General features: G+C 44.5%; 1 protein-coding gene across 1 annotated transcript in view; it reads right to left on the bottom strand.

Annotated features, from left to right (window-relative positions):
* The window catches only part of UNC13C (unc-13 homolog C), a 1,212,529-nt gene that overhangs the window by 658,561 nt on the left and 527,695 nt on the right, over window positions 1-26,273 (bottom strand). Inside the window, exons 15-17 of the mRNA XM_077263773.1 lie at window positions 17,902-18,052; window positions 10,129-10,197; window positions 7,240-7,329 (exon numbers count right to left, since the gene is read on the bottom strand). Of these exons, the coding sequence (XP_077119888.1) occupies window positions 7,240-7,329; window positions 10,129-10,197; window positions 17,902-18,052 (310 nt within the window). The remainder of the gene's footprint in view (window positions 1-7,239; window positions 7,330-10,128; window positions 10,198-17,901; window positions 18,053-26,273) is intronic.

Raw genomic sequence — 26,273 nt, 5'->3', positions numbered from 1 at the left:
TTTGGAGTAGGGTCACCCACAGCGGCTTGGCTAGGGGGTGCAGAAAGGGCGACGGGTGTAGGTATGCTATCGGACGCTGAAGTACTTTCGCAGTGTGGAGGTCGGGGTATGGCAGGCTCAGCTGCGTCAGGGGGAGGCAGCAACGATGCAGAAAGGGGGTCTGGGTCAGCCGATTTGGGAAGCGGGGCCCAGAGCACAGGGGCTAGCAAAGAAAAAGAAAGCGAGGAGACAGTGCGCTTGGACGATTCAGCAAGGAGCGAGGTATACGTGTGCTTTGAGGGGCCGCTGGGGTCACATTTGAAGGGGGAGGTGAAAGAGAAGATTTGGAAAGGGGACTATGTGGATATCTTTTCATTGTTACCGTTAGAGAGATTCAATCTTGATAGGTTACGGAGAGACGATTCAAAAAAAGAGGACGAGGAAAAGAAGAGGTATCGTCTGATCCCTCGTTCTTTTTCGAATTGGTTGCAAGCTTTTGCGATATTGGCGAGCATCATAGGGGAAAAGGCACCGGAAAATTGTTCCGGTCTCTTTTGCTATATGGATGCAATTGGTGAGGCTTACAGGGTGTATGGAGGGAAAGGCTGGCTGCGATATGACGAACAGTTCAGGCAGCGTAAAGCAGTCCGCTCGAGCATACGGTGGGACCATAAGGACATTGCGTTATGGATGAGGGTTATGGCACCGGCCAGAGCAAACCAAGGAAATCAGCCATTTCATGGGGGCGCCGGGAGTTCAGGGCAGTCGGGACATTCGGTCGCAATGCAGAAGGGACTGTGTTTTTCCTTTAATGAGGGGACCTGTAGGTTTGGGAGCAAGTGTAAGTTTAAGCACGAATGCTCTACTTGTGGGGGCACACATGGGGCAACAAGATGTTTCAGAGGGGGGAAAACAAGAAGCGGGGAAGTTGCTGAAAAAAAGGGAGACGCCGGTGCGGCTGGACGCGATGGAGGCGTATCTAAATAGATACCCTGATAGAGCAGCAGCGTCACTGTTGAGGGAGGGTTTTGGTTACGGCTTCAAAATTCCGTTTATTGAGCAAGATGTTTGTTTGTCAAAAAAGAATTTAAAGTCGGCATTGCAGTTTCCTGATGTAGTTTCTGAGAAGTTAAAAAAAGAAGTTGAGTTAGGACGGATGGCAGGACCTTTTGCATTGGCTCCGTTCAGTAATCTGAGAGTGTCACCGCTCGGAGTGGTTCCTAAAAAGGAACCTAACAAATTCAGGCTTATTCATCACTTGTCATTCCCGAAAGGGATGTCAGTGAATGATGGGATCGACCCTCAACTGTGTGCGGTTTCTTACATGTCGTTCGACGCAGCAATGGATTTGGTACGGCTATGTGGTAGGGGGGCTCTGATGGCGAAGACGGATATTGAAGCGGCTTTCCGCCTGTTGCCAGTACACCCGGAGAGTATGCATTTGTTGGGGTGTTTTTGGGACGGAGGTTTCTTCATTGATCGGTGTCTTCCCATGGGTTGTTCGCTATCATGTGCTTACTTCGAGGCTTTTAGTACATTCTTAGAATGGGTCGTTAAGGATGTATCTGGCTTGAGTTACTGCTTACATTACCTTGATGATTTCATGTTTGTGGGCCCTCCGCAGTCTGCAATTTGCTCGATTTTGTTACACACAATGGAGAGGGTAGCTCGGGGATTCGGAGTTCCTTTGGCAGCGGACAAGACTGTCGGGCCAATGACCACGCTGAGTTTTCTAGGCATAGAAATTGACACCATAGCGATGGAATGCAGATTGCCTGAGGATAAGGTAGTTGCTTTTCGGGAGGAAGTTCAGAAAGCGTGTACACGGCGTAAGATAACGCTGCATGATTTACAGTCTTTGCTGGGCAAGCTGAACTTTGCTTGCAGGATTATGCCGATGGGCCGTCCATTTTGTAGGCGTTTGTCTTTGGCTACGGTGGGAGTGAAATCTCCGCTGCACTTCATCAGATTGACGAGGGATTTGAAACAGGACTTGAAGATATGGGCCCTGTTCTTGGAGGACTATAATGGCAGATCCATCTGGATTCAAACAGTGGAGAATGCAGTGGATTTAGGTTTTTGCATTAACGTGAGCGAAATGTGTGGTTTCAATGTGCAATATTGCGGTCAGAGCGTTGTGGCGGAGTGGCCACCTAGGTGGCGTGAGCTAGGCTTGTTGCAAAATCAGGTTTTGTTACAGTTGTTTCCTCGTGTAGTGGCATTGTCAGTTTGGGGTGGTATGGTGATGAACAAAAAAATCCGCTTTTCCTGCGAACACTTGGGCGTTGTGGATGCCATCAATACGCTATCTGCAGCATCTACGGAAGTGGTCAGGGTACTGCAGCATCTGGTGTTCCTGGGCCTCAAGTTTAATTTGTGGATAGTAGCAGATGGCAAGACAACTATGCCTACTAACGCTGATAATGTCTTTTTCCATCCACAGCGGCATCAGTCTCAAGGGCTGGGACCTTGCTTGGATTCGGCAGGCCAGGATTGTCCAGCGGAACTGTGGAACCTGCCCTTCGGGCTCTAGGGGAGTTGTTTGCTAGATCACTTTCGGATAGGTCTTGGTTGCAGTATAATCAAGCTTGGAGCACATGGGAGAATTGGAAGGGGTCATATGGGGCTGGTATGGATGATGAGTATAAGCTGTTGTTGTTGGTAGGACATGTATGGGAGTCGGGTTGGTCGGTGTCCAAGATGAGTAAGTTCCTAGCTGGTCTAGCGTTTGGCTTCAAGGCCAGAGGTTTACGGGATGAGACGAAATCCTTTTTGGTTGCGCAGTTAGTGAAAGGTTGGAAAAAAGGGCAGAAGTCGTTGGACGACAGACGTCCGGTTTCCTTCGAAGTGTTGTTAGTAATTGGTGGACACCTGAGTTCTGTTTGTTTCTCAGAATGGGAAGTAACGTTGTTCCATGCGGCTTTTTCGTTAGCCTTTTTCGGAGCATTCCGTTTGGGGGAGTTGGTTAGCCCTTCCAGATACAAGGGAGGGGGATTGAGGAGAGAAGACGTTGATGTTACGTCCGATAGGGTGGTGGTGTTTCTTCGGTCATCAAAGACGGACGTTACCGGTAAAGGTTGTAAAATAGTGTTATTTGAAGTTCCGAGTTGTCCGTTGTGCCCGGTAATCTGTGTGAGTAACTTACTGAGAAGAGAAGGGGTTCTATCCGACCCATTGTTGGTTCATGCGGATGGTTCGTTTTTATCTCGTTTCCAGTTTGTTTAGATATTTCGGAAGTGTTTGGAATTGGGGGGAATTTCACCGGCGAAGTACAGCGGGCATTCATTTCGTATTGGGGCTGCGACGGAGGCGGCTAGGAGAGGTTTAGGGGATGAGGTGGTTAAACGAATCGGGCGGTGGGAATCGGTGAGATTCCGGTCTTATGTTCGCCCAGGTTTGTTATAATCGCATGGTTCCAATGTTTGAGGGTCTTTTGTATTGAGTTTGATAGATGTTCTTCTTTATTCTCTTACAGACCACGGCACAAGGCTAGTGTGGATTATGGGACATTCATTCGTGTTCTGGGCGGCAGAGAGGGCAGCGGTTCGTCTTGATGGTCGGCAGTTGGGTTTTTCACGTGACGTGGCAACCTTACGATGGATTGGAAAAAGGGGAATGACGTGGAGCCAATTTTTACCTGAGTTTCACCGTTTTGTGCGCTGGGATCAGTTCCCGCAAATTTTGGTTATTCATTTGGGAGGAAATGATTTGGGGAAGAGGCCATGTAGAGAACTTATAAAGGACATTAAGTTCGATATGTTAAGGTTGTGGGCAATGTTTCCTAAGGTTTTGGTAGTGTGGTCCGACATCGTCCCGAGGAAGGTTTGGCGGGGTGCTAGGTCATTGGAGGGGATAAACAAAGCACGGATTAAGGTGAACAAAGCTGTTTCGCGTTTCATGGCAAGGAACGGAGCAGTAGTGGTGCGGCACGTCAACTTGGAGTCTGGTACGGGAGGTTATTGGAGATTGGATGGGGTGCATCTGAACGCGGTTGGTACCGATATGTGGTGTTTGGCGATCCAGGAGGGCATCGAAACAGCTTTGAAGGTGTGGCGGGACATAAATTCCTAAGGTTTTAGGGCATTTATGTTTGTGGCGTGGGGTGGTGATCCTCGAAGTTGGTGGAAGTGGAAAATGGCGGATGGATGGGGGGGGGATCTCAATAGGTCCTGGACTCCCCAGGGTGATTTTAAATTGGTTAAAGGGGGACAGATAATCCCAGGAAGGGATTAGTAGGGGAACAAAAACAGGTGTACGGGTTTGGCCTGGCGGGCGGAGTTTGCCCCTGAGCTGGTGCATAGCGGCTGGGGGTAAGGCGGATATAAGGCCAAAATAGTTTGGCGGAAAAATGGTGGACATATGTTTCGGGCTTCAAGGGTCACCCACTTCCGGGGTTTATTGTTTCATGATTTTGTATGTTTAAATGTTAATAAACGGCTGCTGTGGCCAATTAATCCAACCCAATTGTCTGTGTTTTAATGGCGTTTTTGTTTCTTCTTAGACAAAGGGGGTGGCGGCTGTTTTGTCAGGGGGATTATGAGGTAAGTTAAAGGTTTTTAATTCTAGAAGCTCACAGGAGTCACGGATACCTGTTGTCAAGAAAGGCCGTACTGGGCCCCTGGCAATTAGGGGAGGCCGCCATGACAGGGGAACGTGCGACGTAAGTGAGCTTATTAGGACTGCTGGGGGTGACAAGGTTAAAGGAACTGAGGGGAGGGGAAGAGTTTTTTGAATTTGAAAGTGGAGGAGGGGTTATGGGCAGGGGGGGACCTTATAAAAAGGGGTGGCCACGTGAGTGGGGCAACCATTTTGGGTACTCACCGGCCACAGACGAAAGCTCCCACCCACCCGCCCTTTTATTGTTATTAGCCTAAGATTATTGATTCGGATGTTAGTAACTTTGGGCTAACAATAGGCTTATAGTTTATGAAGATATTTAATTATGACTAAGTATGGTAAATGATCTGTCGCGGCAGCATGGCGTGGGGTGGTGATCCTCGAAGTTGGTGGAAGTGGAAAATGGCGGATGGATGGGGGGGGGGGATCTCAATAGGTCCTGGACTCCCCAGGGTGATTTTAAATTGGTTAAAGGGGGACAGATAATCCCAGGAAGGGATTAGTAGGGGAACAAAAACAGGTGTACGGGTTTGGCCTGGCGGGCGGAGTTTGCCCCTGAGCTGGTGCATAGCGGCTGGGGGTAAGGCGGATATAAGGCCAAAATAGTTTGGCGGAAAAATGGTGGACATATGTTTCGGGCTTCGAGGGTCACCCACTTCCGGGGTTTATTGTTTCATGATTTTGTATGTTTAAATGTTAATAAACGGCTGCTGTGGCCAATTAATCCAACCCAATTGTCTGTGTTTTAATGGCATTTTTGTTTCTTCTTAGACAAAGGGGGTGGCGGCTGTTTTGTCAGGGGGATTATGAGGTAAGGTAAAGGTTTTTAATTCTAGAAGCTCACAGGAGTCACGGATACCCGTTGTCAGGTAGACCAACAAAAATGTCGCCCACAACTGGCAGGAAAATTGTTTGGGATGCAAAGAAAAACCCACAGATAAATGGCTTCACCCAACCACTAACCATGAGTGGAGAAAAAGTTTTGGTGTTATTATTCATATTCTCTGAAAAAAGACCAAGAAAGCAAATTCTGCTGGGGTATGTAAACTTTTGAGCACAACTGTATATATACAGTATGTATATACTGTATATACACACATATACATTTCATTCCTATTGTAAAAACACTTTGCTATTCATATTTTCACTCTTTTGAGCATTTTTCTTTCACTTTACGTTTTAGTAAGTTACTTTGTGGGAAAAAAATGTGCATATTACTTATTTGAAGTGTCTCTTGATGAACAACATTCCAAACTAGGCTCTATCCAATGAATAGGTTGCAAAAACACTTTAGTAAAAAAACTTTCCATGTCACTCTCCGCAAGGAGAAATTATACTACTTGGATCCTGACCAGAAGCCTCACACACACCCAAATCAAATCTCACACTGCACTGACGAGGGGCTGTACCCCGAAACACAGTGTCTGCAAATTGAGATTCTGGTTTGGCTTTTATCTTAAGTCATGTAACAAGGCTCGTTAAAAGGTCAACATTCACTGTTAGGATTGCTACTTTGAATAGGTGGCACTAGAGTTCTTGTCCTCTTCCTCTCTGAAGAGACAATTTGCAAAAACAAACTCAAAACTTTTCACAATCAATTAGACATCTCTTCAGTAAATGAAAACTCCTTAAATTCTCCCCAAAGAAAGAGCATTTCTTGAAGCGGCTCCCACTACAAAATTCATCATTTTTGGCATTGTCAAAAAACCTCTGTGTGCACATAGTCTTAGTATTCTGCTCAGACTTACATCCAACTACATACCAAGAGACGTAGTTGGATGAAACTACCTAAAACTGGTTGAGCACCCTTTGTCTAGTACTCTATTTTTATTTTTTCTGATCTATTCAGCAACTATGCTGCTTATCCTTAGTCTTTGATGTAATGTGCAGCAGTGTCTGATCACAGTCTTGGGTTACTTTGATATTATTTATTTAATGCAAATCTGAAATTGTAATATAACAGCAGCACAAGTGTCAATCCACATTGAATATGTGTCACACGCCAGTAACTCTATGGTTGCATGAAAACGTCTAGTCCACCGGGCTTCTGAGACGTGGTGCGGATAGAATCTAATTCACACATTTTCACTTAGCTTTGCTCTCCTTTAACTTGGATGTATGCTTCATACAGTCTGTGTTTCACAGATATTGGAATGATCACTGGTTCATGCATCATTAATTTAGAGACTTATTTTTTCCAGATTTATTTACATATGCATGGCTTTCAATATGCCATTTATTTTATCGCATCTACTGTTCCTGATAGTTGAACCCTTCAAAATAGTGTCATAAAAAGATTAAGACTTTTGTTTCTAGCAGTTACAGTGTAACTATTACTGATCTAGTCTGACGCACATAATCATCATAGCCAGCTGCACAGAATCTGCACTTTGTGTATCTACATCAGAAACAAGCTGCTCGGATGTGGCGGTGATGAAAACAATAGCCATATAAATATACTAACGTGAGAACACAGAAAAACATGTGATATTGACAGCAACACAATCCATCTGGTGACTCCAGATACAGAAGGCTTCAATTGCCAGAGACCAATAAACATGATATATTGAGACATGCTGAAAGCTTTCTGACAGCCGTAACGTGACTTTGGAAAGACATAAAAAGCACAATAATGTATGCTACCTTCATACGGAAAAAGGTGATGCTTGTTAGCAGGTCCACAGTGGACTTCAAGTCCTGAAGTCGTTCTGGGTTTGAGGCTGGGAAGTTATCCTAAATGAAAGAAATAAAAGTAATCTTTACTAATGATAAGTTGTACGAATAATAGACAATCCATGTATAATTTTCAAGCAAAAAACTGTGTCTAGTGTTACAGTCAACAGGATTTTAAAAAAGGTAACATCTGTGAAAATCTGTACTATTTCCAGACGATACCAAATGCTTCTATAATCATCGCTAAACCCATCCTAAAAATCACATGGCACAACTATAGACCATAGGAATGGACCGCACAGATATCAATGTGGTTGCTCTCCTTAAAGGGAACCTGTCACCCCCTCAGGCGTTTGTAACTACAATAGCCACCTTGTGCAGCACAAATGCTGCATTCTGACAAGGTGGCTCTTTTAGTTATGCTCCCTGCACACGCTGAAATAAACATTTAGAAAATGTGCCCCTCATACCGTGAAATCGTCCCGGGGCGGGTCTTTCCCCCCTAATCAGACGCAGCACAGCCGTCACTCCGGGCCTGTGCGTGCCGGGCGCCGCCTCCTCTTAGTATCGCAACTGCGCATGCCCGAAAAAGAAAGTAATGCACAGGCGCCGGGGACGATAATGAAGCTACAGTAGGCGGCGCCCGGCGCGCACAGGCCCGGAGTGACGGCTGGGAGGCGTCTGGCTTAGGAAGGAAAGTCCTGCCTCCCTGGCGATTTCAGGGTAAGAGGGGGCACATTTTAGAAATGATTATTTCAGCGTGTGAAGGGAGCATAACTAAAAGAGCCACCTTGTCAGAATGCAGCATTTGTGCTGCACAAGGTGGCTCTTTTAGTTACAAACACCTGAGGGGGGTGACAGGTTCCCTTTAATAGTTTGTAAAGACGACTGAAGTTTTAACGAGGTCAATTTTTTTTTTGTTTGACAATTAAGATCGTACTCCCGCCTTTCAAGTCAATGGGTGGTTCTGTGAAAAAATCAGACCGCACATGGATGACATTTTCCTGGACTGACTCAATGGAGAAAATGGAGAAACCTTTTTTTTATTCTTCACATTCAAGAACAACTGATCAGACTGTGTTCCAACTCTGACGAAACTATGATCAAAGTCTGATTACCTTAATCGGACCATTGTTCTTGGTAGGAGAACATATGATTGAGTGACCCTAAGCCTAAGGGGGACGTACCACATTTTGGAACTCTTCTTTCACTCCCTCTTAATGATAGCACATATAACAAGGGGATAAAGCAGGCAACCTCTGTAAAGAGCTTTCTCCTAGGAGAAAGTTATACATGTAAATGAAAGATAATTTAGGACCCTTTGCCCATAATCTCATGTAAGTGACAAAAAGTTATCAGCTGTGCACCCATCCAATGCTTACAGTTGTATTAATACAGGTGCTTCTCCCAAAATTAGAATATCAAAAAGTTAAATTATTTTAATTCTTCTATAATACAAAAAGTTAAACTCATATATTATATAGTCATTACAAACAGAGTGATCTATTTCAAGTGTTTATTTCTGTTAATGTTGATGATTATGGATTGCAGTTTATGAAAACCCCAAAGTCATTATCTCAGTAAATTAGAATACTTTATAACACCAGCTTGAAAAAATATTTTAAAATCCGAAATGTTGGCCTACTGAAATGTATGATCAGTAAATGCACTCAATACTTGGTTGTGGCTCCTTTTGCATCAATTACTGCATCAATGTGGCATGGCATGGAGATAATCAGTGGAACTACTGAGGTGTTATGGAAGCCCAGGTTGCTTTGATAGCAGCCTTCAGCTCATCTGCATTGTTGGGTCTGGTGTCTCTCATCTTCCTCTTGACAATACCCCATAGATTCTCTATGGGATTAATGTCAGGCGAGTTTGCTGGCCAATCAAGCATAGTGATACTGTTGTTTTTAAACCAGGTATTGGTACTTTTGGCAGTGTAGACAGGTGCCAAATCCTGCTGGCGAATGAAATTTCCTTCTCCAGGAAGCTTGTCGGCAGAGAGAAGCATGAAGTGCTCTAAAATTTCCTGGCTGTGCTGACTTTGGTCTTGATAAAACACAGTATACCTATACCAGCAGATGACATGGCTCCCCAAACCATCACTGATTGTGGAGACTTCATACTAGACCTCAAGCAGCTTGGATTGTGTGCCTCTCCACTCTTCCTCGAGACTCTGGGACCAGGATTTCCAAATGAAATGCAAAATTTACTTTCCTTGTGGAGTGTGTCAATGACTGCCTTCTGGACATCTGTCAAGTCCGCAGTCTTCTGCATGATTGTGTTACTACTGAAACAGAATAAGGGACCTTTTTAAACGCTAAGGAAGCCTTTGCAGGTGTTTTTCAAACTGCATTCCTCGAGGGCCGCCTACAGGTCATGTTTTCAGGATTTCCTTGTATTGCACAGGTGATAATTTAATCACCTGCACAGAATGATTCCAGCACCTTGTGGAATGCTAAGGAAATCCTGAAAACATGACCTGTTGGCAGCCCTCGAGGAATGCAGTTTGACACCTCTGCTGTAGATCACTTTGTTTGTAAAGACTCCATATAATATTTGAGTTTTACTTTTTTTATTGAAGAACTGAAATAATTTCACTTTTTGATGATATTATAATTTTGTGAGAAGCACCTGTATATTCTAAAAAGTGATCACGGCTGATATATTGTCTCTATTAATGGCTGTCTTGGTAGACATGTTGTATACATGCTGTATACTGTACATGCACAGAAATTCTGTAATCATCGATGTGCAATGGTTCTGCCTTCTATTGACAACATCATTCTTATTTTTATTCCCTCAATTGTCCTCCAGAAAAACCATTTTCTCGGATCAAAGACATGTTATACCTACCCTGTATTTTGAGAGGTCAATTCGTAAAGAATTGTGCAGCTGATCCAGAAGTTTTATAAACTTTTCTCTCTGTATAAATACAAGGAAAACTCATCAGTCATTAGGGTGGAAGATGATCCTGCTGTAGTGCATGTCTACAGTACATCACATTTCTATTATGGACACATTATTATAAGACTTGACTAAAAAAAATGGAACAATATTAAGGCTGGCATCAGTTGAACAAGTTTACCTTTTTTTTACTTAATAAAATAATTACACATTATAAGGATTTGTCACTTCTTATTTTTGTAATGCAGACATGAAAAAAAAACTTACTATGTTGATGGTACACTACAAATTACCATATTTTTTACAGACTGTAAGACCCACTTTTTCCTCAAAAAATTTGGGAGGAAAATGGGTGGTGCGTCTTATAGTGTGAACGCAGGCTTACCGGGGGGTTGCGGCTGTGGTGTAGCAGCGGAATGGTGGCGATGCTGCGGTGGTGGGCAGTGTGGAGTGCACCTGAGCAGGGTCCTTTCCTCAGGATGCCTGTGGCAGAAATGTGGCGACGCCACTGCCCGGTGTCCAAGGTGAGCAGAGCCAAGTGCATCACCGTTTTCACTGCGGCCATCTTCCTGAAGCCGTGGGCAACCGGAGGCTTCAGGAAAATGGCCACCAAAGGCCGTGTGTGTGTGCATGTTGAGATCTTGGTGGCACTTGGCTTCAAAAAATGGCTGCCGAGATCCCAATCTGTGCACACGTGGCTTCCGGTGGCCATTTTCCTGAAGCCTCCGGCGGTCCATGTCTTCAGGAAGATGGCCACAGTGAAACCAGTGATGCACTCAGCTTGGCTGACCGTGGACACCGGCCCCTGGCGTCACCACATTTCTGCCGCCGGTATCCTGAGGAAGGGACCCTGCTCCATGCTCTGCCTCAATGCCGACACCGGACTTGCAGCATCACACCCTGGGACTGCAGCATTGTCCCACTTCTGCCACCGCCGGATTAGCCTACTTTCACACTAGTCCGTCGTACGGGCCCGTCGCAATGAGTCGGGCTGACGTACCAACGGACGCTGTGAAATATCTGCAAGACGTGGGCAGCGGATGCAGTTTTACAATGCATCCGCTGCCCATTCTGCAGTTCCGGGGAGGAGGGGGTGGAGTTTCGGCCGCGCATGCGAGGTCGAAAATGGCAGACACGGCGCACAAAAAACGTTAAATGTAACTTTTTATGTGCCGACAGTCCGCCAAAACATGACGCATGCGTCGCTAATGCAAATCTATGGAGAAAAAACGCATCCTGTGGGCAACTTTGCAGGATGCATTTTTTCTCCAAAATTATGCATTGCGACATCCGTCACACAACGCAAGTGTGAAAGTAGCCTTACTGAGGAAGGGACCATGCCTTCTGTGACCCTGCTGTACCACCACCGGCCCTCAGGTAAGATACCTTAAATTCGGACAATAAGATGGACCCCCATCTTATAAAAATCTTTTTTTCCACCCCAAAATTTAGGATGCATCTTATGGTCCGGTGCATCTTATAGTCCGAAAAATATGGTACTCAAAATTTGGGTCTGACTACTAGGACATCTGTTATGATCCCAATGTCAGGGGACCTCAAAGATTACAGCAAAGTCTGCAAAACATAAATACCAGCTCATAGGGAAGTGGTAACTAGGCTGACCATATACCTGATCCTAGCGCAAACACTAACAGCAGCCGGGGGACGTGCCTACGTTTATTCTAGATGTCTCGCGCCAGCCGGAGAACTAACTACCCCTATCAGGGAAAATAAGACCTCTCTTGCCTCCAGAGAAAAGACCCCAAAGTAATACAAGCCCCCAACAAATAATAATGGTGAGGTAAGAAGAAAAGACAAACGTAAGAATGAACTAGATTTAGCAAAGAGAGGCCCACTGACTAATAGCAGAATATAGTAAGAAGACTTATATGGTCAGCAAAAAACCCTGCAAAATATCCACGCTGAATATCCAAGAACCCCCAAACCGATTGACGGTGTGGGGGGAGAATATCAGCCCCCCTAGAGCTTCCAGCAATAACAGGAATCACATATTGTACAAGCTGGACAAAAAATAAGAACAATGCAAATGATCAAGAGTAAGAAAGCAGGACTTAGCTTATCTTGCAAAGAACCAGGACCTGAAGACAGGAGCAAACAGAAGTGAACTGATTACAACGAAGCCAGGCACTGGACTGAGAATCCAGGAAGTTTAAATAGCAACACCCCAGGCCTAACGAAGCAGGTGAGCACAAACCTGGTAAAAGACAATCCAAGTGCCAAATCACTAGTGACCACAAGAGGGAGCCAAAAAGAATAGTTCACAACAGTACCCCCCCTTTAAGGAGGGGTCACCGAACCCTCACCAAGACCACCAGGGCGACCAGGATGAGCAGCGTGGAAGGCACGAACCAAATCGGCCGCATGAACATCAGAGGCGGCCACCCAGGAATTATCCTCCTGACCATAGCCCTTCCATTTGACCAAATACTGGAGCCTCCGTCTAGAGAGGCGAGAATCCAAGATCTTCTCCACCACGTACTCCAACTCGCCCTCAACCAACACCGGAGCAGGAGGCTCAACAGCAGGAACCACAGGCACAACGTACCGCCGTAACAAAGACCTATGGAACACGTTGTGAATGGCAAACGACACCGGAAGATCCAAACGAAAAGAAACCGGGTTAAGAACTTCCAAAATTTTATAAGGACCAATAAAGCGAGGCTTAAACTTAGGAGAGGAAACCTTCAGGGGGACATACCGAGAAGACAACCAAAACCAAATCCCCAACACGAAGTCGGGGGCCCACACCGCGGCGGCGGTTGGCAAAACGCTGAGCCTTCTCCTGTGACAACTTCAAGTTGTCCACCACATGATTCCAAATCCGCTGCAACCTATCCACCACGGAATCCACCCCAGGACAGTCAGAAGACTCAACATGACCCGAGGAGAAACGAGGATGAAAACCAGAGTTGCAGAAGAATGGCGAAACCAAAGTAGCAGAACTAGCCCGATTATTAAGGGCAAACTCCGCCAATGGCAAGAAGGTCACCCAATCATCCTGGTCCGCAGAAACAAAACATCTCAAATAAGCCTCCAGTGTCTGATTAGTTCGCTCCGTTTGACCATTAGTCTGAGGATGGAAGGCAGATGAAAACGACAAATCAATGCCCATCTTAGCACAAAAAGATCGCCAGAATCTGGACACAAACTGGGATCCTCTGTCGGACACGATATTCTCCGGAATGCCGTGCAAACGAACCACATTCTGAAAAAACAAAGGAACCAGATCGGAAGAGGAAGGCAACTTAGGCAAGGGTACCAAATGGACCATCTTGGAAAAACGATCACACACCACCCAGATGACAGACATTCCCCGAGACACTGGAAGATCAGAAATGAAATCCATGGAAATGTGCGTCCAAGGCCTCTTCGGGACGGGCAAGGGCAAAAGCAACCCGCTAGCACGAGAACAACAAGGCTTAGCCCGAGCACAAGTCCCACAGGACTGCACAAATGACCGCACATCCCGTGACAAGGAAGGCCACCAAAAGGACCTAGCCACCAAATCTCGGGTACCAAAAATTCCCGGATGCCCTGCCAACACCGAGGAATGTACCTCGGAAATGACTCTGCTGGTCCATTTATCAGGAACAAACAGTCTGTCGGGTGGACACGAGTCAGGTCTACCAGCCTGAAATCTCTGCAACACACGTCGCAAATCCGGAGATATGGCCGACACGATCACTCCCTCTTTAAGAATACCAGCTGGCTCCGAGACTCCAGGAGAGTCAGGCACAAAGCTCCTAGAGAGAGCATCAGCCTTAACATTCTTCGAACCAGGCAGGTATGAGACCACAAAGTCAAAACGAGAGAAAAACAATGACCAACGAGCCTGTCTAGGATTCAGGCGCTTAGCAGACTCGAGATACATCAGATTTTTGTGATCAGTCAAGACCACCACACGATGCATAGCACCCTCGAGCCAATGACGCCACTCCTCAAATGCCCACTTCATGGCCAACAACTCCCGATTGCCAACATCATAGTTCCGCTCAGCAGGCGAAAACTTCCTAGAGAAAAAGGCACATGGTCTCATCACAGAACAACCAGAGCCTCTCTGCGACAAAACAACCCCAGCACCGATCACAGAAGCATCCACTTCAACCTGAAAGGGAAGTGAGACATCAGGCTGGCACAAAACAGGCGCCGAAGTAAACCGGCGCTTCAGCTCCTGGAAGGCCTCCACGGCTGCAGGAACCCAATTAGCCACATCAGAACCTTTCTTGGTCATATCCGTCAAAGGTTTAACAACGCTAGAAAAATTAGCGATAAAGCGACGGTAGAAATTAGCGAACCCCAAGAACTTCTGAAGACTCTTAACAGACGTGGGCTGAGTCCAATCATGAATAGCTCGGACCTTGACTGGGTCCATCTCCACGGCAGAAGGGGAGAAAATAAAACCCAAAAAGGAAACCTTCTGCACTCCAAAGAGACACTTTGAGCCCTTCACAAACAAAGCGTTATCACGCAAAACCTGAAACACCATCCTGACCTGCTTTACATGAGAATCCCAATCATCCGAGAAAACTAGAATATCATCAAGATACACAATCAAAAATTTATCCAGATACTTCCGGAAGATATCATGCATAAAGGACTGAAACACTGAAGGGGCATTAGAGAGCCCAAAGGGCATCACCAAGTATTCAAAATGACCTTCGGGCATATTGAATGCAGTTTTCCATTCATCTCCCTGCCTAATTCGCACAAGGTTGTACGCACCACGAAGATCTATCTTGGTGAACCACTTGGCGTCCTTAATCCGAGCAAACAAGTCTGACAATAGCGGCAACGGATACTGAAACTTAACAGTGATTTTATTCAGAAGCCGATAGTCTATACAAGGTCTCAAAGACCCGTCTTTCTTGGCCACAAAAAAGAATCCCGCACCGAGAGGGGAAGAGGATGGACGAATATGCCCCTTCTCCAAAGACTCCTTGACATAAGAACGCATCGCGGCATGCTCGGGTACAGACAAATTAAATAATCGTCCCTTAGGAAATTTACTGCCAGGAATCAAATCTATAGCGCAGTCACAGTCCCTATGAGGAGGAAGAGCACTGGACCTGGACTCACTGAATACATCCTGATAGTCACACAAATACTCAGGAACTTCTGAAGGAGTAGAAGTAGCAATAGACACCGGCGAAGAATCGCAATGAATTCCCTGACAACCCCAACTTGAGACAGACATAGCCTTCCAATCCAAAACAGGATTATGGGTCTGTAACCATGGCAGACCTAAAACGACCAAATCATTCATTTTATGCAGAACAAGAAAACGAATCACCTCCCGATGTTCAGGAGTCATGCACATGGTCACTTGTGTCCAATACTGCGGTTTATTTTCCGCCAGTGGCGTAGCATCAATTCCTTTGAGAGGAATCGGAACCTTTAAAGGCTCCAGGACAAAACCGCAGCGCTTGGCAAACGACAAGTCCATAAGACTCAGGGCAGCACCTGAATCCACAAATGCCATAACAGGGTAGGAAGACAATGAACAAATTAAAGTCACAGACAAAATAAATTTAGGCTGCAAATTACCAATGGTGACAGGACTGACAACCTTGGTTAGGCGTTTAGAGCATGCTGATATAACATGTGTAGAATCACCACAGTAAAAACACAGCCCTTTCTGACGTCTATGATTTTGTCGTTCGGTTCTAGTCAGGATTCTATCGCATTGCATTGAGACAGGTGTCTGTTCAGACAACACCGCCAGAGGTTTAGCGGATTTGCGCTCCCGCAAACGCCGATCAATCTGAATAGCCAGCGCCATAGAATCATTCAGACTTGTAGGAATTGTAAAACCCACCATCACATTCTTAATGGCTTCAGAAAGGCCATTTCTGAAATTTGCGGCCAGAGCACATTCATTCCATCGAGTAAGCACGGACCATTTCCGAAATTTTTGGCAGTACACCTCAGCTTCATCCTGGCCCTGAGAGATAGCCAGTAGAGCTTTTTCTGCCTGAATTTCAAGATTAGGCTCCTCATAAAGCAATCCGAGCGCCAGAAAAAACGCATCAACATCTGCCAATGCAGGATCTCCTGGCGCCAACGAGAAAGCCCAATCCTGAGGGTCGCCACGCAAGAAGGAGATAATAATTTTAACTTGCTGAGCTGAATCTCCAGACGAACGAGGTTTCAAAGATAGAAACAATTTACAATTATTCCTAAAATTCCTAAATTTAAATCGATCTCCAGAGAACAGCTCAGGAATAGGTATCTTAGGCTCTGACATAGGACTGCTAACAACAAAATCCTGAATGCCCTGCACACGTGCAGCAAGCTGATCCACACTAGTAATCAAGGTCTGAACATTCATGTCTGCAGCAAAGCTTCAAGCCACTCAGAGATAAAGGGGAGGAAGAAAAAAACAAACAAACTCAGAACTTCTTTTCTTTTAATCCCACTTCAGCAATGCATTAACTATTTATGGGCCTGGCTTACTGTTATGATCCCAATGGCAGGGGACCTCAAAGATTACAGCAAAGTCTGCAAAACATAAATACCAGCTCATAGGGAAGTGGTAACTAGGCTGACCATATACCTGATCCTAGCGCAAACACTAACAGCAGCCGGGGGACGTGCCTACGTTGATTCTAGACGTCTCGTGCCAGCCGGAGAACTAACTACCCCTATCAGGGAAAATAAGACCTCTCTTGCCTCCAGAGAAAAGACCCCAAAGTAATACAAGCCCCCAACAAATAATAACGGTGAGGTAAGAAGAAAAGACAAACGTAAGAATGAACTAGATTTAGCAAAGAGAGGCCCACTGACTAATAGCAGAATATAGTAAGAAGACTTATATGGTCAGCAAAAAACCCTGCAAAATATCCACGCTGAATATCCAAGAACCCCCAAACCGACTGACGGTGTGGGGGGAGAATATCAGCCCCCCTAGAGCTTCCAGCAATAACAGGAATCACATATTGTACAAGCTGGACAAAAAATAAGAACAATGCAAATAATCAAGAGTACGAAAGCAGGACTTAGCTTATCTTGCAAAGAACCAGGACCTGAAGACAGGAGCAAACAGAAGTGAACTGATTACAACAAAGCCAGGCACTGGACTGAGAATCCAGGAAGTTTAAATAGCAACACCCCAGGCCTAACGAAGCAGGTGAGCACAAACCTGGTAAAAGACAATCCAAGTGCCAAATCACTAGTGACCACAAGAGGGAGCCAAAAAGTATAGTTCACAACAGACATCCACCGAGTGATTTTTAATACATTGGCTTCTTAATAGATTTTAGTCTTTCATCATGGATGGTGGTTCCACAGGTCAGATCAATCCCATTCTGAGCATGGGGTTTTCAAATAAGCAGGTGCTGTCAAAGGAGCATCGTAAAACCAATGGCTCTGAGGGCTCTTTAAAAATTTATGTTGTGATCTAAGTCTGGGTAACAGACAGTGCCAAAGCTTGAGCAAGTCATTATCGATATTGCCATGTTGAAGATTATTATAGATTGTGTTATATATAAGGCAATGGCACAAAGACTGTGGTACAGTAGAGATCTAAAAATAAAAAGTACGGTATATTTAGGGATGGCCTTGGGTTTACTTTTGTTTTTCTGTGTATTAAAATAATAAAGTTGACGGGTGCCCACATTTACTTTTTTGCACAGGGATGATGTGATTTTAGTGACCACCCCTACATGTGTGATTGAATAACATTCCACTCATAATACTACTCACCCCAAAATTTGTAGCTGCAAACCGATCTGATGCTGAAACATTTGTTGTTGCCGTGGTATGAGCATAAAATGCATTTATGTTTGCCAATAAGGTACTCATGACAGCCGGCACACCTGGGCACATGTATTTGGAAGACAGGCAGGAAAAATGTCTAAAAACACAGAATAGAGTTATCAGTCAAGTAAAGAGTTATATATCTTCACATTTTGCACATCAAAATGTGAAATCTCTGTAAGAGACAACTGTTTCTTTTGTAATGGATTGTTTAGAGTCATTACAACTCCCTAATGAATAGATTATTATTTACTGAATTTATTTAACAGTACTTAAATAAGTTCAGATTCGGCATTGCTGACAATGGGTGATTATATTACATTCCCATGGTGCTTGAGGACCAGCAAATTCACACACTAATTCTAAAAAGTTTTAAAGATACAAACAGTAACTGACTGGGTGTTGTAACCACTGTGCCGTGATCTTGGGAGAGCCTGGAGGGGCGTTACTAGGTGGCTCACCAAGTCAGACCTCGGGTGCACAGTGGCTGGCGATACCACAATTCGAGAAAGGAAGAACCAGGTGCTACTCCGGGACTGACCTCGGGTGGGAGGCAGCAGACTCCAAAGGGACAGGAGGCAAGACTTATCTTGGCAGACAGGTGCAGGTGGGCATGGCTGATAGGCAGGCGGTCACGGATGATAGACAGGCAGGTGGTCACGGCTGCAAGACAGGCAGGTATACTGGGATACGAGCACTGGGAATTGAGAACTAGCAAGTGTGTTTTAGATCATATGGAGGTGTGTTTTTCCCAGCCATTGACTAAGGACACATTAGGACAGCGTGTGCTGTCCTGCCCTATTAAAGGGACAGCATGTGCCCTAAGCACAGTGCCTGGGTATCTGCAAGCCGCGTGCAGACCCTGGGCAGCAGCAGTGGGAGGAGAAGGGCTACAGCAGTGAGTGAGACGGCATCCCTGCCAAGGGAGGAGGTTATAGTGCAGGGATGCCGGCGCTACATATTCTGCACCACTGACATTAAATGTCAGTTATGGGAATTCCTCCTAAAAATGACTGTTAGTCCTCAGCAGCAAACAGGGAAATAGAAGTTAAAATATAAAAAGGTTGTCTAGAACGAATATTATTATTCAGATTGGTGATGGTGCTTGTGAGATATAAACAATGTATTGGCTGTAAAAGTTTGGCTTTTTACATTATTGAGAGGCAGATCCCACCTTATCTCTCAGAGGCCACTAAACAAAGAAGCAAGTCCCCATTCTGTACATTGATTACATTTGGCTGCTGACTGGTGTATTCCCACTGACTTTATAATGATGACCTATCCGACGCATATAACTCATAAATATGGCAATCCTGGACAATCCCTTCAAGAATTTTTCATTTTTTTAAGCACTATAGTTTGCTGGAAAGAGTTTATCAGGATTTGCTATAGCTAGTCGCTAGAATCATTTTGATAGACCTAAAGGTACATGACTAGAGATGGCTGGATCCGTGGATGTTTGGGTCTGTCAGATTCAGCCGAACTTTATGAAAAAGTAGCTTTCAGGTACCAGAATGATACTTGAACTCGATCCCGAATCCGAGCTACATTCAAATGAATAGGGGGCTCAAACATCAGGTGGATACCACGCTGTCATTTCTGTGACAGTACTGGAAACACTAGCTCTGATTGGCGGTAACCTTACTGTGATTACTACTAGTCACAGCGCTGCGGTCCCCACGCTGTCACATGGATGACACCATGTGAGCCAGCAGCTGTGACAGGCAGTAAAAAGGTTACTACTCATCAGCTTATGCTTGGTCTTGCTGATAGCAGAGAGCAGATGACGCTGATGAGAGTAATCACCAGCAGGCACTTGTGCATCGTAATAAAGTCAGTATGATATATAATTAGTGCAGTGCACGTGTAGCTTACTCTACATGTATTTAGCTAATAAATAAATAAAAGAAAAAAATGACGTGGGATTTCCTATATTTTTTATTCACCAGCTGAGGGAAAGCAGACAGTTGGAAGCTAGTGTTATTATTCTGGGAAGGGGGCAATAAACATGGAGCTTTCCAGTCTATCAATATCACCTCACAGCTGTCTGTATAGACTATATTGGTTATTAAAAAAGGGGATCCACAAAACATTATCTGATGTCCCCCCTATTTTTTAATATTCAGCAGAGGCTAAAGAGACAGTTGCGGGCTGACATTAATAGGCTTGGGAAGGAGCCATGGATATTGGCACCCTCCCAGACTAATAACATTAGCCCTCAACTGCCTTAAAAATTGTGCATCCATTAGATGCACCAATTCTGACACTTAACCTTGGCTCTTCCCACTTGCCCTGGTGTGTTGGCAAGTAGGGTAATGGTTTTGAGGTTGATGTCAGCTGTTTTATGTCCACTGATATAAAGCCCAGGGGTTTGTAATGGAGATGCGTCTACCAGACACCCTCATTACTAAGCCTATAGTCAAAAGTGAGAAAAACACACACATACAAAAGTCCTATAATTGAACAAAACCCTTAATGACAAGTTGCCCCTCTTTTTCCCATTTACTAACATAAAAATAAAAATATCTGTCCGCAGTTAATGCATAATAATGAGGTCCCATGATGAACTCCAACTCCGCTACATCCAGTGTATGGGTCTCCATTCAAAGAATGCAGCTCCATTCTCTGGAGCTGCAGCAACTGCCAGGTGTCATGCTGAGCTTTGCAAGACCCGGCTGCTCTGTATTGAGGTGACGTTAGTAAGGTTATCAAAGTTCACACTGGCCAGTTCCCACAAGTGCAACACCGCTGTGAACTGAGATAACCTTACCGTAAGTCACCAGAGTTCATAACAGCTGTTTTTCATGCTCGGCACTCAAGCTGCTGCAATACCCAGTAGCTGTGAACTCAGTTAACCTTAAACTTCTCTGGGCAGCTTTGAGGTCAAGAAACCTTAAGGGAGACTTTAAAGTATACTTTAAGGTTATATTACTGATGTTACCATTCAGCAAGACAGCCAGATGACACCGAGCTGAGCATGAGAATGCGGCTGCATGTGATAGGCGGTAACCGTAATGATGTCACTGCCTGTCACACACAACTGTGTTCTGATGCTCAGCTCAATGTGATCTGGCTGCCGGCCTAACCGATAACAATACTGATGTTACCGCTCAGCAATGCTATCAGATGTAGCAGAGTTGGCATTCATTGTGAGACATCATCATAGTGGATTAATGGTAGACAGGTGAGTAGTGTTGAGCCATACCTTCCGATATTCGAAAGTATCGGTATCAGATTGGATCGGCCGATACCGGCAAAATATCGGATCTCGCCGATACCGATACCCGATACCAATACAAGTCAATGGGACACAAATATCGGAAGGTATCCTGGATGGTTCCCAGGGTCTGAAGGAGAGGAAACTCTCCTTCAGGCCCTGGGATCCATATTCATGTAAAAAATAAAGAATAAAAATAATAAATATGGATATACTCACCCCTCCGGCGGACCCTGGACCTTAGCGATGTAACCGACAGCCTCCGTTCCTAAGAATGCAGAGTGAAGGACCTTCGATGATGTCGCGGCTTGTGATTGGTTGCGTGACCGCTCATGTGACCGCTCACGCGACCAATCACAAGCCGCGACGTCATCGCAGGTCCTACACTCACTGCATTCTTAGGAACGGAGGCTCCCGGTTACACCGCTATGGTCCAGGGTCCGCCGGAGTGGTGAGTATATCCATATCTATTATTTTTATTCTTTATTTTTTACATGAATATGGATCCCAGGGCCTCTCCTCCAGACCCTGGGAACCATACACTGGGAACTTCCAATTCCGATTTCTGATATCACAAAAATATCGGAACTCGGTATCGGAATTCCGATACAGCAAATATCGGCCGATACCCGATACTTGCGGTATCGGAATGCTCAACACTACAGGTGAGGATTACTTTTATTTTTTATTTTTATGTTAATAAATTTGAAAAAGAGGGGATTTGTTGGAGAGTGTTTTGTTCAATTAAAGGACTTTTTCTATCTGTGTATTTATTAATTTTCACTATGGTGTTAGTAATGGGGGTGTCTGATAGACGCCTCTGCATTACAGAACCCTGGGCTTGATGCAAGCTGACATTACAAAGCTGACATCAACCCCAAAAATATTACCCTGCTTGCCAACGTACCAGAGCAAGCGGGAGGAGTCAGGCAAAGTGCCAGAATTGGCACATCAAATGGATGTGCCTTTTCTGGGAAGGCTGTGAGCTGCTATTTTTAGGCTGGGGAGAGCCAAATATCCATAGGCCTTTACAGGCTGAGAATACTAGCCCCCAGCTGACTGCTTCATCTTGTCTGGTTATCAAAAATTGGGGTGAGCCTAAGCCATTTTGTAAATAAATTTTTAATTAACTAAAATAAACAGCGTGGGGACCCCTTTATTTTTTTTTATAACCAGCCAAAATAAAGCTGACAGCCGAGGGCTGAATTCCGCAGCTGTCGACTTTACCTGCACTTGTTATCAAAAATAGAGGACAACCCGCATCTTTTTTTATTGAATAAAATTTTATAACATTAATTAGCTGTGATGGGGCTGGGAGTGTCCACACAGGAATAGCCTGTTGATTGGCTGCACTGCAGAGTTTCATCAAGCTTTGTTTGGACTGCTAAACCCAAACAGTAATGTGGACTTCCAACAGTAGTCTGTGTTCAGGGTCCATGCACGGAAAGTATCCGGTACGGACTCTGAACTTTACCGTTCAGGTTACCAATCACTATACATGACTGAAAAGGAACAGTATAAAAAAGTAAGACCCAGATTCAAAAAGACCAGTGTTTCTTACTCTACTTTTAATTAGGGGCATGCAGTAATAAGATCTGCCAAAATCAATAAGAAACACATATCACTTAATGAATTCGGCGAATCTTATCAGTGACTTGTGCATCTGTGCACCTTGCCAGAATAGTTACTCCAGTCACGGACTGCAGTAACATTTCTGGCATAAGAAGCACCAGCATATTTATAATTTTGTCAGGCAGACGCAACCACTTAGCCATTTTAGCGAAGCTGTCCAAGACCAGGAGTTAATTTTTTTCCACAAACATTTTTCCACTTTTCAAAGTGTTTTAAAACTGTTTTCTGGCGTAAACACTTTGATGAATTGGGGCCAAAGTGTATTAATCATGTCACAGGCCTCCTGAATATAATTGGAATTTTAGAGCTAAGATGGCAGAAACATTTAAACATAAGGTACGTTAATATAAGTCAAACTGCAATCTGTCATCACAAAATAAAAATATAAGATGGTTGGATGTTTTTTTTAATTTTCAGTTTATCAGAAGTGTAGGCTTCATATGGTCAATTAGTTATCTATGAAATATGCATCGTGCTAAACCACCTGGGGAGGGGAATATCATAAATACACTGGCACATACTGCAATCTTGGTTAAATTTTTTCAGTTAGGAGATACATTTTTGAGTTTTAGATCACCCTAACTAAATAGCAGGACTTCTGTTTTTTGTGCATTCACAATCTGTGTTTGATGTGTTGCTATTCTCCTGAGTGAAAAACAAAATGTTGAAATATGTGGGAGTACAGTAAGCCAAGCAGCTGTCAAGTTATTTCTTAGGTATTTACCTAGATCTTCCTGCTCTTAGGGATGAATTAGTTGCAGGGAGAGTTAGAGCAGATGCACAAAATGTATCACAGTAGCTGATAGTGGATGATAAACTTGGCACATCTTTAGACACTTTTGTCTAACTTAACACCAACTTCTTGTTTTTCATACATTACACCAGTCTGTATTTGCCACAATTTTGCTACAATATTAAATATTTAAAGTCACACCTATTTTCCAGCAAACCATGCTCACTTTACAGTACCCCAGGACCTTTGTCAAGAGAGGCAAGAAAAGGATATGTACTCAAATAATATAAAAGTCAGCTTGCTCCAATGTATCTAATCTCTCTATATATACAGTGGGGCAAAAAAGTATTTAGTCAGTCAGCAATAGTGCAAGTTCCACCACTTAAAAAGATGAGAGGCGTCTGTAATTTTCATCATAGGTAGACCTCAACTATGGGAGACAAACTGAGACAAAAAAATCCAGAAAATCACATTGTCTGTTTTTTTATCATTTTGTTTGCATATTATGGTGGAAAATAAGTATTTGGTCAGAAACAAAATTTCATCTCAATACTTATAAATCCTTTGTTGGCAATGATAGAGGTCAAACGTTTTCTGTAAGTCTTCACAAGGTTGCCACACACTGTTGTTGGTATGTTGGCCCATTCCTCCATGCAGATCTCCTCTAGAGCAGTGATGTTTTTGGCTTTTCGCTTGGCAACACGGACTTTCAACTCCCTCCAAAGGTTTTCTATAGGGTTGAGATCTGGAGACTGGCTAGGCCACTCCAGGACCTTGAAATGCTTCTTACGAAGCCACTCCTTCGTTGCCCTGGCGGTGTGCTTTGGATCATTGTCATGTTGAAAGACCCAGCCACGTTTCATCTTCAATGCCCTTGCTGATGGAAGGAGGTTTGCACTCAAAATCTCACGATACATGGCCCCATTCATTCTTTCATGTACCCGGATCAGTCGTCCTGGCCCCTTTGCAGAGAAACAGCCCCAAAGCATGATGTTTCCACCACCATGCTTTACAGTAGGTATGGTGTTTGATGGATGCAACTCAGTATTCTTTTTCCTCCAAACACGACAAGTTGTGTTTCTACCAAACAGTTCCAGTTTGGTTTCATCAGACCATAGGACATTCTCCCAAAACTCCTCTGGATCATCCAAATGCTCTCTAGCAAACTTCAGATGGGCCCGGACATGTACTGGCTTAAGCAGTGGGACACGTCTGGCACTGCAGGATCTGAGTCCATGGTGGCGTAGTGTGTTACTTATGGTAGGCCTTGTTAAATTGGTCCCAGCTCTCAGCAGTTCATTCACTAGGTCCCCCCGCGTGGTTCTGGGATTTTTGCTCACCGTTCTTGTGATCATTCTGACCCCACGGGGTGGGATTTTGCGTGGAGCCCCAGATCGAGGGAGATTATCAGTGGTCTTGAATGTCTTCCATTTTCTAATTATTGCTCCCACTGTTGATTTCTTCACTCCAAGCTGGTTGGCTATTGCAGATTCAGTCTTCCCAGCCTGGTGCAGGGCTACAATTTTGTTTCTGGTGTCCTTTGACAGCTCTTTGGTCTTCACCATAGTGGAGTTTGGAGTCAGACTGTTTGAGGGTGTGCACAGGTGTCTTTTTATACTGATAACAAGTTTAAACAGGTGCCATTACTACAGGTAATGAGTGGAGGAAAGAGGAGACTCTTAAAGAAGAAGTTACAGGTCTGTGAGAGCCAGAAATCTTGATTGTTTGTTTCTGACCAAATACTTATTTTCCACCATAATATGCAAATAAAATGATAAAAAAAACAGACAATGTGATTTTCTGGATTTTTTTGTCTCAGTTTGTCTCCCATAGTTGAGGTCTACCTATGATGTAAATTACAGACGTCTCTCATCTTTTTAAGTGGTGGAACTTGCACTATTGCTGACTGACTAAATACTTTTTTGCCCCACTGTAATTGTCTAAGGGGTACTTCCGTCTTTCTGTCAGCAACTTCCGTCACGGAAATCCTGCGTCGCTGATAGGTCTCGCCAGCTGCCTGTCATGGCTGCCGCGAACAATCAGCAACGGTCAAAGTCCGATTAGTCAGTGCCCGGCGCCCGCTCCATACTCCCCTCCGGTCACTGCTCACACAGGGTTAATACCAGTGGTAACGGGCCGTGTTATGCCGCGGTGTAACACACTCAGTTACCACTGCAATTAACCCTGTGTGTCCCCAACTTTTTACTATTGATGCTGCCTATGCAGCATCAATAGTAAAAAGATGTAATGTTAAAAATAATTAAAAAAACAAAAAACCTGCTATTCTCACTTTCCGTCGTCCGATGATGCGCTGGCGCCTGCCGCCATCTTCCGTTCCCAGAGATGCATTGCGAAATTACCCTGAAGACTTAGTGGTCTCGTGAGAACGGAAGATGGCGGCAGCCGCACGCACATCGCCAGAGCTTCGCTGGATCCCGGCGGGTGAGTATATAACTATTTTTTATTTTAATTATTTTTTTTAATAGGGATATGGTGCCCACACTGCTAAATACTGTGTGGGCTGTGTTATATACTGTGTGGCTGCTATATACTACATGGGCAGTGTTATATACTGCGTGGGCTGTGTTATATACTGCGTGGGCTGTGCAATATACTACGTGCCCTGTGTTATATACTGCATGGCCTGTGTTATATACTACGTCGCCTGTGTTATATACTGCGTGGCTGCTATATACTGCGTGGGCTGTGTTATATAGTATGTGGACTGTGTTATAT

This window comes from Ranitomeya variabilis, chromosome 5 (genome assembly GCF_051348905.1).
Source record: "Ranitomeya variabilis isolate aRanVar5 chromosome 5, aRanVar5.hap1, whole genome shotgun sequence".
Lineage (NCBI taxonomy): Eukaryota > Metazoa > Chordata > Amphibia > Anura > Dendrobatidae > Ranitomeya > Ranitomeya variabilis.
This window is presented reverse-complemented; position numbering and strand designations above follow the sequence as displayed.